This window comes from Rhamphochromis sp. 'chilingali' (assembly GCF_963969265.1).
Source record: "Rhamphochromis sp. 'chilingali' genome assembly, chromosome: 18".
NCBI classification, from domain to species: Eukaryota; Metazoa; Chordata; class Actinopteri; order Cichliformes; family Cichlidae; genus Rhamphochromis; species Rhamphochromis sp. 'chilingali'.
Window position 1 is genome coordinate 13,948,630 of NC_137945.1, and position 17,849 is coordinate 13,966,478.

General features: G+C 39.9%; 2 protein-coding genes across 5 annotated transcripts in view; both read left to right on the forward strand.

Annotated features, from left to right (window-relative positions):
• The window catches only part of mrc1a (mannose receptor, C type 1a), a 34,878-nt gene extending 30,058 nt beyond the window's left edge, over positions 1-4,820 (forward strand). For both annotated transcript variants that reach the window (XM_080865969.1, XM_080865968.1), the window contains 8 exons: positions 1,975-2,080; positions 2,804-3,036; positions 3,146-3,311; positions 3,409-3,561; positions 3,648-3,764; positions 3,855-4,013; positions 4,101-4,133; positions 4,224-4,820. In XM_080865969.1, coding sequence (XP_080722095.1) covers positions 1,975-2,080; positions 2,804-3,036; positions 3,146-3,311; positions 3,409-3,561; positions 3,648-3,764; positions 3,855-4,013; positions 4,101-4,133; positions 4,224-4,465 — 1,209 coding nt within the window. In that variant the 3' untranslated portion in view covers positions 4,466-4,820. The remainder of the gene's footprint in view (positions 1-1,974; positions 2,081-2,803; positions 3,037-3,145; positions 3,312-3,408; positions 3,562-3,647; positions 3,765-3,854; positions 4,014-4,100; positions 4,134-4,223) is intronic.
• Positions 4,821-6,402: 1,582 nt separating this feature from the next.
• Positions 6,403-16,537, forward strand: LOC308386111 (zinc transporter ZIP12-like). 3 transcript variants are annotated; one of them, XM_080865427.1, is made up of 13 exons: positions 6,403-6,601; positions 7,414-7,709; positions 8,382-8,702; positions 8,787-8,994; positions 10,015-10,178; positions 10,332-10,503; positions 10,811-10,983; positions 11,072-11,227; positions 11,411-11,485; positions 13,086-13,158; positions 13,314-13,472; positions 13,572-13,759; positions 15,265-16,537. In XM_080865427.1, the coding sequence occupies exons 2-13, from the start codon at positions 7,458-7,460 to the stop codon at positions 15,391-15,393; spliced, it is 2,070 nt and encodes a 689-aa protein (XP_080721553.1). In that variant the 5' UTR covers positions 6,403-6,601; positions 7,414-7,457; the 3' UTR covers positions 15,394-16,537. The 3 variants fall into 3 exon arrangements, with proteins under 3 accessions (XP_080721553.1, XP_080721555.1, XP_080721554.1); XM_080865429.1 differs by having other exon boundaries at positions 10,015-10,097; XM_080865428.1 differs by having other exon boundaries at positions 7,418-7,709.
• The last annotated feature ends 1,312 nt before the right edge of the window (positions 16,538-17,849 follow it).

The window sequence follows — 17,849 nt, forward strand, 5'->3', positions numbered from 1 at the left end:
TTAAATAAGTAATAGGGGTGCAACGATACACAAAATTCACGGTTCGGTTCGATACTTTGGTGTCACGGTTCGATATTTTTTCGATACAAAAAAAATGTTCATGCCTTTTTAATTTGTCATTTATTAAAATTATAAATATATATTTTAACTCAAAAGTACAGTTTTTAAATTTAACCCTAACCCTTGTGCGTGTTTTTTATTTTGACAGCGAATGCGCACCTGCGGACCACTTATGTGCAGCCCTGGTTATTTAGCTCGTCATATTGCAGCCACAGAAATTCTTTTGTCCATGAAACCATAAAGCTGCACTTTCTTTTTGCCTCATAGTCTGATTTGTCATAACTTCTCCGTTTTGTGGTAAGCTTTTCTTTGGCTCTCACTTCTTCACCCTGACCTGTCTTATTTGGCTCAGCAGAACTAAAATATATATCTGTCTGTGAAGGTTCTCAGTCATCCAGGTCATCGTAGTCAAATATAAATCCTGCTGCTTTTACACGCGCACTCACATAAGCTCAGCGATTCTCTGCGCGATCAACCTCTCACATGTGTAAGCTGCGGGAGATTTCACTTGTCATGTTTGCATAGTAAGCTAACGATTAATAAGACGATGTCAGAGGAATTGGTGCGGAAATTATCATCACTCACAGATCAGTGCTGTCGCTCTCTATACACAGTTCGCACGATTGCAAAGTGAAAGCAAAAAAACAAGCGCAAATTCAAACGCGACTTCAATATGTCACATATTGACAGTGGCTCACCGATGCCAATGACATAATTACCCAGCTACATTTCTGAAAGAATGCAAAAGCATTGACATATATTTTTCCTTCCTACAATAGCCCGACGGGCAGGGCAGAGATAGATTTTGGTAGCCCGACTGAAAAAAATCGCTAGCTCCAGGACGTTGGGCTAGCGATATTGCGAGCCCTGTATCTGATTGAGGAATCACTCATCTTTGGAAAAGAGAGTTTATTACAGAGAAATGTCTCTTTCCAAAATAAAAGCTATACTATCCGCTTCTTCTGGGCTATATTCTCAGCAGCATATTAAACAGCTGTCTAAATGACTCGGCTAAAGTTAGTAGCATGCTTGCTTGTTTTTTTTCTGCTTCCACTTGTCTTTGCACTAGGATGATGTCGGCGTAAATGTGCAGTCATATTCGTTGTGTTCCCACTAGTGCTTTCAGGTTAATCTCGTTGAAATGACCTTAACGCCACAACACGGCAAATCTCCGTTAACGAGCTACCGCGGATCGCCCCGTGCATGGGGCTAGACGGCCAACACGTTAACGAGCTAACTGCGTTAACACACTAGTTCCCACCCATGTAATTGAGCATTGCATGGCACATCCAACATACTGTTTTACTTTAGTCCATGACTGCTTACCTTCAGGGTCATACGTCACATGAAAACCAAAATAATTCCAAACGCCAGATCTGAATGAGGGTGGGGGAGGTCCATGTTGTAAGGAGAGCTTAACTTCTGTCTCGCTAGCTTGCCCTGCGCTCTTCCTTCTGACGATGCTGTCTGTGTTGAGCGCTCAGTGAATCTGCGTTCGACTACTCCGCCTAGGCTGCACTGTCGACCCTAGGCGGAGTAGTCGAACGCAGATTTACTGAGCACTCAACACAGACAGCATCGTCAGAAGGAAAGTTGATAAAATAAATTACAAATTTTGTATTGTTCGATACATATGCGTACCGAACCGAAAGCACTGTATCGAACGGTTCAATATCGATACGAATATCGTTGCACCCCTAATAAGTAAATCTGTAAACTCTTTTACTCCACCAGCCATTCTTCCTCCATCACACAGTGATTACACAGATTATGTGTGCATGCCCCAGTGGTAATATTTATGTAAGACCAATAAGGCAAACATTTACTTACTCAAACGGTGTGTAAAAAGAAATGTCAGCATACTATCATCATAATACAATCAATGGAAACAAACCTTTTTTTTCTGCTTGACAGTCCTATGACTGCGTGATCATGATGGGCACCAGTGCCAGAAAAACTGGATACTGGAAGGTGGATGACTGTCAGTCAGATTATGGCTTCATCTGTAAAAGAAAAATTGGTGAGTAACAAACTGACGAGGCCACACTATCAGTAAAGCATGCTGTTAAATTTGAAGGCGCTCTCTATTATCCTTATCCTTAAATGTATTATGCAACTCACCTCTATGAGTCACAAGATCAAGCTTCAGACAACTTTTTTAACTCTTGGATCTGTGTGATGTCAGTGACTAACCCTAATATGGTCATGTTGCCTATGGCCACAATAGCCCTAGTAACAGTCAGCCAATCAGAACAATCAGTTTACAGTTAGCTTAACAATACCCAGCATAAACAAAAATGATTTCAACATTTAAATTATTTAAAAGTGTGACTTGTCATGAATTGTTGAATGAAGGCAGTTGAGAGGACGCTGAATCATGATGTTGAAACAGGCATTACAACAGAAATGCGTCATTACACTGCATGAAAAACAAAAGAAAAACACACAGAGAATGGCTAGGAGCCAAACAGGAAGCACAACCAGAAGCAAAACAGGTGATCTGACAAAAAAAGACGGGGGTCAAAACAGGACTCTGTATACACAGGGGGCTGCTGAGGATGAAGAAGGTCAAAGTACAGGAGCAAGTAATCAAACAGAAGTGAAAACAATGAGAGAAACAGGAGGGGTGAAAAAGCAAAGTGGAAAATAGTTCAGTTTTGTGTAATCGAACTTGAGTTGCAGAGACCTTACGTAGACATTTCTTGTGACTGTGATTACCAGCTAATGTGTGTCATTTACTCAGATTCACAAATTGCTGTCAAACCCACAACTGTGTCACCAAAGACCTTCTACAAGCTCGGCAATGACTCCTACAAAGTGGTGACCCAGAAAATGCGCTGGGATGAGGCCAGGAGGCAGTGCCAAGCAGATGATGCAGAGCTGGCTAGCATCCTGAGCCCCGTAGCACACGCATACGCCACCTTGCAGATTCTCAAGCTCAACGAGCCTTTGTGGATTGGCCTCAACAGCAATGTGGTAGGGGTCTACCTGTTACAGCTTATTGCTGGTTCAAGCAGGATTTCAAGTTGAGATTTTGACCTTGTTTCTAGCTCTGTGTCAGTTTTCAACGATTTTATTTTTTCAGACTGGTTTTCACTTCAAGTGGGTGGATAACTGGGCTCTGTCATACACCAAATGGGGCAAAAATGAACCTAAAAATAACTACGCCTGTGTGTATGTAGATGTGGACAAAACATGGAAGACTGCACCATGTACCAATACCTATTATTCCCTTTGCAAAAGGTCACAAGGTGAGACATTCTGTGTTTTACACTTTGTACACACTCACTATGCAAAGTTAGCAGGCAGCTCATAAGACTGGCATAAAACCTGCTCCTTCTTTTTCAGTTGTAGCTCCCACTGCTCCCCCGCAGCTTCCTGGAGACTGTCCACAATCAACAAGCAGGAGAACATGGATACCTTTCAGAGGCCATTGTTATTCCTTCTTCAGCTCAGTGACCAACGACTGGGCCCACGCCTCAATTGAATGTATAAAAATGGGTAAGTTACAAATAATTCAACGTAAACAGAGAATTATGTCCATGTTTATAACCTTTAGCTTTTAACTGTTGTACCATGTTTATCAGGTGCTTCTCTAGTGAGTATTCAGGACCCTATTGAGAGTAAATTCATAGAAGAGAATGTGGAGATTCTCCAGGACAGTGCCAAAACCTTTTGGATTGGCATGTACAAGACCCATGAAGGTGAGGTTAACTTCAGCATAATATATACATGTATATACACACCGACACATTGGATATGTGTTGATAAATTAACATGTGTCTCCGCTTCAGACAAGTGGATGTGGATCGATGACAGCCCTTTGGACTATACCAACTGGAAATCAGGAATGCCACAGTCAGAGTCGTGTGTGTACATCAGTTCTTACACTGGTCTGTGGAGTACGACAGAGTGCAGAAGGTCATTTTCTTTCATCTGCAAAACACCAAAAGGTAACTTAAAGAAGCTTTTTTTAAAAAAATATATTCAAATAAGCCTTGTATGTATTTACTGATTTATTTACTGATTTATCATTTTAGTTATTAAACCTACAGAAAAGCCTCCATTTGTTGGTAAGTTGTTAAAAATATATAACATATATTTTTTAATTTTTCAAATCTGAGTAAATTCACTGCTCCAACTTTACATTTTTGCCTCCTCAGCCCACGTCGTCCAGGAAACTACACACGGGTCCGCTGGCATCACTGTGGCTATAGTATTAATTGTAATCGCCATAGTTGGACTTGGTGCCTTCCTCCTGTTCCGTAAAAGGATACCTAGGATACCTGCCCCCACCCTGGGAGAATCCACCTTTGACAACAAGTTATACTTCAACAATCCAAACCGAGCAGCGGTGGACACCAAAGGGCTGGTTGCGAACATAGAACAGAATGAGCAAGCATAGAAAGGCAGGAGAGGATTGGCAATCAACCCCATGAAAATTAGATTTCTGTTTTCATTTTATGTTTATATTTTGGATCACTTCTCTGGAAACTGGAACTGTTTGGTGGGGGGGGGGGGGGGGTTGGTTTGTTTGTTTTGGGTGGGGGTTTGAGGCAATTGTACGATTTGTATCAAAAATAGTGATTACAAATTATTGCGTTTTTGTTTTTCATGATAATGTAAAATGTGAAATGTGTACAAATTTTTTTGTTTTGTTTTAATGAATGATGAGAATGACAAAAAGTGAATTTTAGTGCTATTTGACAAATCTTTTTATGGCATTTAAATCAAAGCCTGATTAAAAAAATATGAAAAGATGAAGAAAAAATTACATTTTTTTTTACTTTTAAGTGAATGAATAGAAGCATAGTATTTATTTAGAGCCGTGATATACATGAAGACTGGGCTGATTTCCACTAAGTTATGGTAAACATGAATAGTTGAATCTAATAGAGCTGCAGGCAACATGCTTAGTTTCCACTGTGATGTTTATGTAACCATGTGTAGAAAGGAAAGAAAGAGAGGTCCTTCTCCATCAGGTGGAGAGCAGCTAATCACCTGATGGCAGGGAGGTGGTAAGTACAGGAGGACAAAAAAAATACATTTTATTTATAAAAACCACTCCAGGGTGTTCAGGACAACAAAAACCTAAAAGCACACAAAACAAACTAGCAGTCCACAGTATATTAAGCCTACAGTCACCATGGTCTTAAACTAAGTGCTCAATAAACCATTGGAACAAAAAGCCTTTCATCAGCCTCAATATGAATCACCTGTTGCTGGGTCCAACTCCATGGCCATGCCTGGCAAAGACTCAATATGGCCCGCTGGATTTCATGGGACACTGTGAAGGAGGGCATTGAATTGCAATTTTACAACTTTCACAGCTTTTTATACTGATGGGGATCTCTCCCATTGCCATTCATACGATGCCAGATTAAGTAAGTAATAGATAAACAGTTAGATGACAGAAAAGTCAAAGACATTTTCTGTGAATTGACAAAAACCTTTATTTTATGATTATAAGACAGTCACTGAGTTATTTATTTACTTACAGTTTTAATTTAAGAGTCATGCTGACAGATTTCTTTCATTACCTATAACATAGAAAATCTGAGACAGATTAATTGCACTAACTTCTTTTTCTAATACTAAGATTGGGATTAAATGTATACTTAAACTTCTTTGCCCTGACAAAAATAGGGATTTTACAAAGTGGGCTGTTTGTGGCCCTCGAATATGAAATGAGTTTGACATACCCGTTTTATATAAAAAGCTATTAAAAAGCTGCCAGATCATTTCACGAGTCCCTCCTGAGCAAACACCCTTGTTCTTTTTTAATTTATCGAGCACAACCAGGATCCCATTAACGCTACATTGAAGATGTTGTTCTGCATTAGAAAGGTCAGAAAAACTCACTGCTTGCCTCTATCTACAAATCTAAAGAAACTTTTGAAAATGGCTTTTGTTTGTCCATCTTATACACGAGACATGGCGTGCATAAGTGTGAGCACTTTGCTGTCACAGCCGAGAACAATGTTTCTTTTTTCATAGCCTGTGTTACACCTGTTTTTTCTGGCAGTATAGATGCTCACAGTGACAGGATTAAGAGCATGAATTGAAACTTTTATGGATTTTTCTTTGTAGGGATGTGATATATATTGATAAAAAAAAGAAAATATATGATGTAGAGAGACAGAAAAAATACAGAAAGAGAGAGAAACACAGCAAAGCAGTCTATTTATGCATAAACCTTTTTTCCTAAGGGAGCTTTTTAAGTATTACTCCATCAGGCTTCAGCCATTCAGTCACCCCTGCTAGAGGCCAGCCCCCCACCATCACCTTATTGTTGAAAATGAGGCAGCACTCTCCATGGTAACTACAGCCTTCCAAGGCTGTCGCAGCTAATCTTCAGGAGCTTACTCACTTCTCATAAGAGGGTTTTACCGGCAGCACCAATGCCCAAAAATTCTCCCCAAACTAGCACTGGATCTTTGGTCTGCCCTACCAGGAAAACCTTCACCCTAGGAGGAAAACAGACCTCGTCACAGCAGCTGATTGGAGCAGAGTGGAGAACGGTATAGGCCTGGTACATCGGGTAAGCTTTTTCATCTGTTCTCTCTCAGGTGTTATTGTAGCTTACAGGAATTTTTAAACAATAAACTATGTGCTCTTGTTGCCGGATCGAATCGACCTGCAGGGTTTCCAGTGTAGGAGGATGTTGGGAAGCTTAGCGTGTTTTGCAGTGCATAGTTGATCCTTGATTACTCAGAGATCCTGCATAATATGAAAACCTTAGATATGAGCATCGCTGGTGCTTAAACATGGAGTGCTTATGATCATCACACCACATGCACTCACTCACATCACCTTCTCCCTTTCTCTTTTACAACTGAAGCTGCTAAATTAGGAAAACGATTCAATCCATGGACTGCTCTAAAAACTGAGATATAAATCAAAAAGGTAACAGTGTCTGCCTCTGTGCCACATACCTACTGCTTAAGAGGAGATATCTCAGATGTGGCTCTGTTTGAGCTATTTCTTTACATTTCTAACAGCTTCTATCCGGTCCCTATTTTTCCTCAGTACTAATTATGTTGTCTACAGTCTCCCCCTCATGCCCCCGTCTCCCTGCCCCTGTGCTCTCTTTCACTTGCCTGCACTAATCCTTTTGTTATGGACTGAGGGGCCCAGGCTTTTACTGACCATTCGGCACTGTAAGGACTGGTTCACCTCCGAACCGTCCAGTTCACGTCAGATCAGTTGTGCCTATTATTAGCACCTCCCTTGTCTAAAAAACATCACTGCCTTTCTTAGTAGCCTTCTGCCATCATTCACCTTGATACAGTTCTCTCTCTCTCTGTTTTCTTGTTTTCCATGTATCACTTCCTTGTCATCTCAAACCTCTAGCCAGTCCTGGAAGTGTGAGGGAGTTTGACGACCTTGGTAGGAACATGTACTTCATGAGCAGTACTTGGTGTTTGCTGCTGCTATTGCTGTATTTTTGTCCTCTTGGGAGAATGCTGGAAGTGAAAGGGCAGGAGCAGGGGTACCTGCAGGAGGCTCTCAGGTCCTTGAATTTGCCCGTGGGGCCGGACAACAAGGCTCAACTCCAGAAGAACAGAACCAGTGTGCTGATCACCACACTTCTCCAGGCAGTGCGCTGCACAGAGCGGACGGGCAGCTCTCAGGACATGTGTGAGAAGGTAATGCTTACACCTGTCTTAAAATGTTTTATCACTAAAATGTCACTAAGTGCTAAACTGAGCAAGGGCAATAATGCTTTTCCTGAACACACAGCAGGAAAAATGTTTGTTATGGCTGGAATGTGAGTGGATGTGGAGGCTTAAGTCCTTGACCTGCACAGCGCATTCGTGGCTTTAAACATCCCTCCGTTTGACATAATAAACTCTACAGAGTGGATTTAGAGGTACTACTCATGCTTGTGCAGCTGGGCTGACAGTGTGATTATCAGAATCAGAAAGACTTTATTTATCCCCCAGGGGCAATTAAGATACAACAGAGCAGCATGACGTGAAAGATAAGGATGTCTGCGTCAAACTTTTAAATTAAGATTTAGTAATTAAGAGAGTAGCTTTTATCTCTCTTCAGTGAATATCCAGCTCTTTCCCAGAAGAAACAGTGCTTCACTCACTCTCTCAAACGTTTGCAACCTGCATGTGGGGTTAATTGGTCTCAACCGCTTCTTTTCCAAGAAGCAAAGAACAGAACATTGTGTGCAGAGAAAAAGTAGTGCTGTTATCAACACAACATCTTTCAAAAGTTAGCATGACCTAGATTTTTTCAACTTCCTTTAAATAAAATGTATTAAAAAAAATTATAATTATTATTTTTAATCGCTCCTGTCCTTGTTACAGTGCCTGACACCAGACATAGCCCTCTCCGTGCTGAAGGATGATGGGAAGGATGTCCTCACTGAGGAGAACTACCAGCAGATCTCAACTGTCCTGCTGTACTATATAATTAACTTGCAAGACCTGTGTGTGTCAAATGCTGCCCCCCCTCCTTCTTCCTTTTACTCCTCATCTGGGAACTTTCAGTTCTATCTTCTGGCCCTCACTAACTTACATCCAGCTGAAGACAACAGCTTCCTTTCATCCAATGAAACAGAAAGCATCCTGCAGGTCATCAACCAACACTATGAGCCATCCAGCCACCATATACCCTCAAGTTCTCAAGTGAGAGAGCATTTTCTGACAGATATATCTTTTTTTACCGTGCGTACGCCTGCATATAAATAATTCAGTTTTTCCATACCACAGTGCATCGATGCAGCTCATCTCTTGGAAGATGCTGATGTTAAGGGAAATCCAGGTGCTGGTACATCTGCTGTTCCCAGAGTGGCCGCAGCCATCATTAGCCATATTCTCCAAGGCCACTGTTTCAGAAAGAGAAACCTGCCACCTCCTGCCTTCTTTACAGATTATATCTTTCATTCTCTTAACTGCACAAGTAACCTGCAGATTATGGGTGAGTTCAAAAGAGCATGTTTGTATATTTTCCTTCCAGACCACAGCTACACACCATTACCTATAGAAACATCAAATGCAAAGCAGCATTAGCTTTGTACAACACATGCTCTCGTTTTAGCTCCATTTTCAGCCTGAGAAAAGGACACCTTAGATTTTAAATATGGTTTTGTTCACCAGCTGGTTTACCCACTATGTGAATATAACCACTGCCTGATTGAAGGCACAGGTGGGACAATTCAAACACTTTCTACTAGCAACAGCCAGTGGATCCATTGTTCATATTAAAGCCTCTATATAAAATATGGTCATAGCCACCATGACCTTACCCATTGGTACATGAAGTTCCACTGTGAAGCGATTACAGCTTTAAAGCCACGAATCACAATACTGGGTTGGATCTGACTGAGACACTGGGAAATATTGCACACCCTTAAGGGAGTGACGAGTCAGTCACAGAGGATGCCTGTCCTAAAACGCATCCTGCTTCTTTTTGACTCTAAGGGAGACCATCACATACATCATACTATTTTAAATAAGTCATCAGGAGAGTGTTCACTAAGGTGATAAAGCATCATACTACTTTTCAACCAGATGAGTCGCCCCCTGCTGGCTATTGGAAAGAATGCAGGAAGCTATGTCCATCATTCTTATACAGTTAATGATTATTACAAGATTACTGAACAATAATAGAGGATTTAGCTGTTCTTTGTTTTTTGTAAGTCTTCTTAACAGACATGCTCCAAGAGGGAACCGATTATCTTGAGACTAGATGCTCAAATACTGCATCAAAGGCACTACTATAAAACTATACTTACACATATGAAAATTGTTAAAATTATTTCATGACAGTAAAAAATGCAGGTTAATTTGAGGTTCAGTCACACCAAGAAATGACTGATGTACTGGATTTCAAAACAGTTTGTCCCCATCTTTTTATTTGTCTTTTTAAGCGATGAATAAAGAAATGCTGGTTTAAAGCACTGACCCCTGATATATTGTGTTCCATTTATCTGTTTAGACCTGGAGGAGTTGCTTCGTCAGCTGAGAGTAGGACGGGAAGGAGGAATGCACTCTCGCAACAGGAAGAGACGAGGCATCATAGTAGGTTCAAAGAAGGTGGCTAGGGATTTGCAAGATAGCTGCAACCCCGAAATTGAAGGAATAAACAGTGACTGGGCACAGGTATGGTGAGATAAATTGATTGGGTTATGACAAACCAAAAGTACTTAAAATCATAAAACACTGAATGAAAAACTTCACTCAGGCAAAGTGAGACTTGATTTGAAATGCCTCCTACTCACCTCCAAATTTGCCTTTTCTTTTTATTCCAATCAGGTATGTTTTTCAGCCAATCAGCTGGTGGATATTTTTGCTCTGGATCATCATTTGCCGATTTCCAAGGAACACTTCAGACAAATTTGCCCAGCCATCATTCAGCAGTTGCTAGGCAATGCCTGTGAGTCTGAAGAGCAACAAACAAGAGGGTCTCTGCCCACAGCTCTCGAGAGTAAGACGCTTTACCTGATTGTTTCTCTTCACAAACCAACGTTGTAATAAAAACAACATGCTATAGTTTCAGCTAAATAAAACACACCAATAGTTGCAATTCTTACCAGCAATGAACATGACATTGACTAAGTTAGAAATAGCATAAATAGCAGTGTACGGATGAGCTGAGGTTAAGGCGGGTTGCAAAGTGGCTTGCAGAGGCCGAATCAGCTGCACTTGCCTCTGAAGGCCAGACATAATAAATCACTTGTTCTTTACTACATTTTTGGTTTGGTGTTTTATGCAAAGCTGTCTCCTTCCTGCAGAATATGGCTACAGCACAGCTGCTGTCTTTCTCATCACGGTGGGCTCCATGTTTGGTATCTGTCTGATCTTCTTCAACTCCTGCCAAGAAACCTTCTCACTAATCCTGCAGCTGTTTGTTGGTCTGGCAGTGGGAACCCTGTCAGGAGACGCTCTCTTGCACCTCATACCACAGGTACAAGGTCACCGCACCGTCCACTATAACCCACCACACACATAGCTTGAGTGTGGAGTAAATTGTTTCCTCTCTGTCTACTTTGCAGATCCTTGGCCTCCATCACAGCACACACAATCATGGTGATGAGGACTATGATGAAGAAAAAGATTATTTGTGGAAGATCTTGGGAGTGATTGCTGGGATTTACAGCTTTTTCCTCATTGAAAAACTATTCTCCTTTTTAGTCCCTTCTCATAGTCATGTAAGGCTTTTGTTTTGTAGCCTTTATCAATTTAATGACAAAAAAGATGAATCTGAGAAAGTTACTCAGAAGCAGTGCATCACAGGCTGATCTTAAACATTTAAGGGTCTTGCAAAAGCAGAAACACATTTCTATGACTGTGCATGTTGAGCAACTGATGTCATGAATTTCTTTTGTGTGCAGGGTCATGGCGGTGACCTTTCCTTGAACTGCAATGGTCACTCACAGAGAGGCAAGTCTATCTCCACAATACAGCTGGTGAGTCCAGTCACGAGTCACACTGAACAGTTTTTTTGCTTTGTTTTAATAAAAAGACTGTTCTTCGCAGGTAAATTTTCATTCCTATACCCATCCATGTTATTTATTTAGTGATAAAACACACGGTTGTGACTATAGTAAGGCAATTCTGCTCATGTCAACACATTGATGAAATGTGTACGCTAACACTGTAACACAGGAGACCTATTTAAGTGAAAATAATTTCATTCACCCCAGTCATGCTTCACTCCCCCATTACGCCTCCAAGAAAGCAGCAAGTGTTGTGCTAGAGAATGGTATTCACCACACAAGTTGAGGGGCGGTACAAAGATTTGGCATAATCCTGATCCCATCTTTCATCACACTTTATTTAGTATTAATTCCCCCAAATTCTTGATCAAAAATTGACTGAAATCACCAAAATTTCCGCACTGCTCTTATATAACAAAATGATTAGTGGTGTAGGAGGGAGTAAAGAAACAGAACATGTAGGATGCTGGAGAATGAGAAGTATTAAATCATTCAGCAATCACTTCATGCTGTTGAATTGTGCAAAGACAGTTTAATACCTCAGGACTTGATCCTTTTAAATACACAAACAGGTCTCAGAGAGTAGATCCCTCACATGGAAAGCCTAACGAATATGGATTTAGAAACCATTTACCCACATTTTTAATTTGTCATTATATATGGTTTATTTCCTGAAAAGATACCAGTTGCAAAGGATGTGCCAATATGTAAACCTGGAGATAAACATCTCCTCATAAACTATAGGCTCATCTCTCTACTTCCAGAGTACTATAAGGATTTAGACCCAAAAGAACCACAACACACACTTTCATTGGCTTCATAGATACAGTTTTGTTTCCTGTTCTCATGCTGTCCTCTCTAGCCCAGCATGAGTAGAGGTCTCTTTTTTTCCTCTTGTACTTTCCCATTGTAGTGTACATTTCAGTGTTTTTTCTGTAATGCAACCGTTCTCTGACTTGTATCCCCATGTGATGTCTGTGTTGTGTGTGTATGGTCGGGGGGCGGTTCATTCCACTGCAGGGCAACCTGCCACTGCATGTGGCGAATAAAATTTGAACTTCAACTTCAACTTGCTATTGAAAACAAAGAATATGTTGTGGGAGTATTTTTAGTTAAAAAATTGATACAGTTGATCATAACCTTTAACTTAACAAACTATGCACATATGGGGTTAGAGGTTTGGCATTATTTTTGGTAGGAACACTTATCTTGAAAACTGGAATCAGTTTACCAGGCAAATGCTACAAAATCAAAACTGAAATCTGTTGTGTGGGGTTCCCCAAGATTCTGTCTCGGGGCCACTGGTTTTCATATTGTACATTAATGATGTGCAATTTCAAAGACATTGAAAGTTATTGTTTGCAAATGGCAAACTTATTGCGTTGTGGAAATAACTTGAAACAACTTCTGAATAACTTCTTGATATTAACGCTAAAGGCAGCATAACTACTACTAAAGTTAAGTCTCATGTATCTCCTTTAATTTGACAACTATTCTACAATTCTCTCTTAAATCAAAGGCTAAAAATGTTCAAGAATCTGTGGTGTTAACAGGTATGTCTATCTTGCAGGGACCCGTGGATGACTTGGAGTGTACAGAAATGTCTCCTGAGCATGCAAACACAAGGCGTCCTTCACATCCTAGTAACCTAAACTTCTTTTTTCTTGTTTTTTAAATGAGCTGCGCCATCACACGCAGATGAATGAGTTGTGCTTTGTTATTAGTTGCCTGGCACGACAGAGGAATTGTTACAGTTTGAGGATGAGTTTGTTGACACAGGCCCTCTTTGTGTTCCCAGGACAAGGGGTTTCTCTGCTGGCTGTGATGGTAATTGTGGGAGACAGTCTTCATAACTTTGCTGATGGCCTGGTTATCGGGGCAGCTTTCTCCTCTTCATCTGAGACTGGAATGGCGACCACTGTAGCCATCCTGTGTCACGAGATTCCACATGAGATGGGTGAGAGGTCACTGTGTTTTCATTTAGATGACTTTGTTATCTTTTGGAAACTATTCTCCTCGACTGGCTGACTTATCTTGTATGCTTTTTGTCTCCAAGGGGACTTTGCAGTGCTGCTCAGCTCTGGACTCTCAGTGAAGACTGCTGTGCTAATGAACTTTCTCAGCGCTCTGACGGCCTTCATGGGGCTCTACATTGGACTTTTTGTTTCTTCAGAGACAGAAGTGCAGAAGTGGATCTTTTCTGTCACTGCTGGGATTTTTCTCTATTTGTCATTGGTGGAAATGGTAAGCCAGGTTTTATGAAGCACGTGGCTTGTGATATTCTTTATTAGCCATTCCATGTTGACAACAAATCCTGTAAAAGGACAGAACCTACGGTGTAATCTATGGTGTCTCTACCATAAAACTTTATTGTTGTTCAAAAACAGTAAAGAAAAAAAATCCCAAATGTGAATGACCCAAACAGATGCACTGGGTGACATAATTTACTTTCAGTGATCCTCTGTCCTGGTGCAGAAATAACTAGTGCCTCAATGTATCAATGCACTTTTGAACTCCAGTTTGAGTAACACTTTACAAAACATTAAACTGATCCAATGATCTCAAGCAGAAACTTTGGAGGCTGGCTCTAAAACGCCAGCTAGGACAGTGTTAAAAAATGCAGTTCATTCAAGATGATGGCTCCGAATTCCCATAGACTTCCAAACATTTAACTTCAATAATAGATTACAATGTTGTTGTTTTCGTACAAAAAAAATTGTCACGTCTGTGTTGCTCTTTATAAGCAATTTCCCTAATTTCCTTCGGGATTAATAAAGTATTCTGATTCTGATTCTAAATATGATTTTTGATTTAATAATATGAATAAGATTGTTACTGTGTGGTATGGCCAGTCGAAAAGCTTTGTGTTATAGTTTTAGTGAGTGAAAGTCATTTCCTTATTTGCTATTAGCATTAGCATGTGTGCTAAGGCTAATACTGCAGCATTGCACCCCTATAGCTTAATGTTTCAGTCTTGCTAGTGTTAGCTAATAACTTCAATCTAATCTAAACAAAAACAGTCAAAATACTAAACAAATGGGTGATATTACTTTGGTTAAATTAGTGCATTTTAACCAGCAGGAGTCTTTAAAGGGTCATTAAATGTGTTCTAATGCCACTACTAAATTCAAATTCAAGTTCAAATATTGTTTTAGCAGAAACTAAACCAATGGAAAACTGGTAAAACAGCTGAGAATTACAGCTTTTGCAGATCATGAAAAATTGCACATAAAATTATTCCAATCTCCAAGAGACCACCAGGAACCAAAAACTGAGCCCTTTTTTGGGGTGTGTGTATATCAACCTGTTTTCATGCTATGTGTCTCTCAGGATTGTCTGTCATCAGTTTGCAGGCATTTGTACGTGACCAAAAATAGCAGCACTCCCATCAACCTGAGCTGTGCACTTTGTATTATTTTGCAAAGTACTAACACACTAATTTGTGTGATTAACAAAAGGTTTTACCTGTTAAACTAGTAGTAAGCTGACCTCAGCATCAAGAAGCTCAAAGTCCAGCTGTGCTTCAGAACAGCGTCATGGAGAGCTTAGCGTGCTTGTAAATTCTGGTTTAAGATTTAAACCTTAAGTAGTACAGTTGGAAAGTACTGAGCGATGGGAAAATCGCTGACTGTTATTTTCACGAGGTTATGTGGAAGTACGAAAACTAGAGAATAATGCCAGCCCTACCCTGAATTTCTGCCAAACTGCTGAAGGTTTTGCTCTTACTCTTATTTTCTCTCTTTCATCAGCTTCCAGAGATGAATCGAGTAAAGACCGACAGACCGTGCCTCATGTTTTTCCTCCAGAACCTCGGTCTCCTGTTGGGTTGGGCCTGCCTTTTGTTGCTCGCACTCTTTGAACATGAACTCAAATTTTAAATGCAGTGTGCATCTTCCTCACAGGGTTGAGCCAAAACAAAATGCCGAGTCATACTAGAGTTTTAAATTTCCATTAACTGGTTTGTTATCATCTCTTAGCATGTGCAACCAGTAGATTTGAATAATTATTGATGATGTTGTAGTCTCAACAATGGATCAGATATATGTACTGTGGTGCGAAGCCTGTCTTTTTTTATACTTGATGATTTATTTTTGTATGTTAGGTACAGTGTGTGTGCCTGTATATGGACTGTAAATGTCTAGTTTCATTGCCTTTTTGGTTGCACCATCTGTTGTTCATGTTGCCTCAGACAATCAAATTCAATGATCAAGAGTATATTGTAAAGCTCCCTTTTTTATTAACATTTTTATTTTTATTTTTCCATTGCCTTTAAACTGATGGAAATTTCAACTGGAAAATTAATAGATTAATTTGGGTGTTGTTGATATAATGATGCAAATGATTTGAGGGACATTTTACTTGATGAGCTTGTAATAGCCACACAGATGGTTTTAACACAGATGGTTTTAAATTTGTACACTTAATTCCAATTAAAGTAGCACTAAAGTTTTTCAGTATTGCTCTTCAACAATATTGTCCCGTTGAAAGATAACCCCTTTGAGTCTCCATTCAATGTATTTCTAATTAATTCCTTTATTTATTTTTTTGCATGATATACACGAAATTATAAAGAGTTGTGCTTTTCAGGAATTCCGCATAATTTCCTGTGTGTTTGGGCGACTTCTAAATATACATAAACTAATTGGCTTGATGAGAAACTAATATTAGGAACAAAGAAAAGGATTTAAGCCTCTTTGTCAGGCACAAGCTGGTATCATTTACAGTTATTTTTGAAGCCCTATTTTGAAAAACGTTGCTCCACTTCTGCTTCTCATCTCAGAGGCATTGTTCTTTGTTTTTTGAGGCCTCTCTGTGATCCAATATGAGGGCACTTCCACCCACCTGAGTTCTCTTCATCCACCAACCTGGATGACTAACGCTCATCGCTGTGCAAGACAGAAACTCCGCAGCGATCCGACCCACACAGAGCACACGCTCTTTACCGGTCAGAGTGGGCTCGCAGAAGGAGGTGGAGGAAGATGGGAATGTGATGAATACATAAGCACAATGAAATAAATGAAACATGGCAAATCAACTTATTTGTACATAAAATTGGATTTGTGATACTGAAAGAGCGAGTGGGCTTAAAAATGGATTTTTTCTTTCCTTTAATCAGCTTGCTGTGATTAAATTCTGGTGCTCTCAGCATCAACATATTTCTGTAAAATTTGAGCAAACAGCTGTCGAGCATTTACTTTATTCGTGCGAGGGATTACTTTCTTCTATGCTGATTATGTTAATTTGCCATTCTGGGCTTATTATCTAACTGCAAAGTCATTTCCATAAACAGTGTCATGAGATTATTTGGCTATCATGGCAGAAAGAGCTGACACCATTTACTGTGACTTCCCGAGAAATGTTCAGACAATAGAAGGAAGCCCATTGAATTTTCTCTTATTCTAGCAATTTTGCTGTTATTTTAAAAATCTCAGCCTCTTCAGCACTTCCAGGAAAGCTCCAGGCCTACCCGTTTGTGTGTAAATCTGCTCTTTTGCACCACAGAGGCATTTTTTTTTTTTTTGGCATGCTCATGTTTTCAAGGTAACTGTTGCCAGGATGGATGAAGGAAGTGCTTTTATTTGGGCCATGCTGGTTTGAACACTGAGTTTTCTCACTTGCTCAGCAGAGACCTCTCAGAAGAAGAGCTCAGCTGCGGGGGGTCATCAGGGCAGGAGAACATACAAACAATGGGAAAAAGCTACTAGAGAGACAGAGAACAGGAAACATAAAAATATTTTTCCCTTTGATTGAAACGGATCTGATTGAAAACAATTCTTCCTATCTGTTTTTGTTGTGACACAAAAACACGCCAGCAAATAGTTGCCACACAGTGAGGGAAATGCTTTAGTGTTTATACATATTAGCACCTTAAAAACTGGCTTTAACTCACATATACTCATTCCATCAATCTTTTTTTTTCTTCTTAGGTACAAATTCTTTTTACAAATGTTGCTAAAAAAACAAACAAACAAAAAAACCCTCCAAATATCACAACAGGGCAGTTGAATGCCTTATGATGTTATATACACAAAGACAAAAGAAGCATATAATAATAATAACCAGACAAACCTGCACTGTTACCCCTGTTTAGATGTACATTTTTCACTTTTTCTTTGGAAATCATTGCTAAAATGAACCTTTACCTCAAAAATAAGATACTAACGAACTGATAATTGGTCCAAATACTGTGGAACATCACCTCCTGTGAACCTCATTGTGTCCTGATATAACAGTATACATAACTGGTCTAAAATATAAATCTATAGTTTTCAGCATAAAATGTTTTTGTTTTATAAAGTCTTGGTACACGTGAGACATTCAGAGTGCATCCACC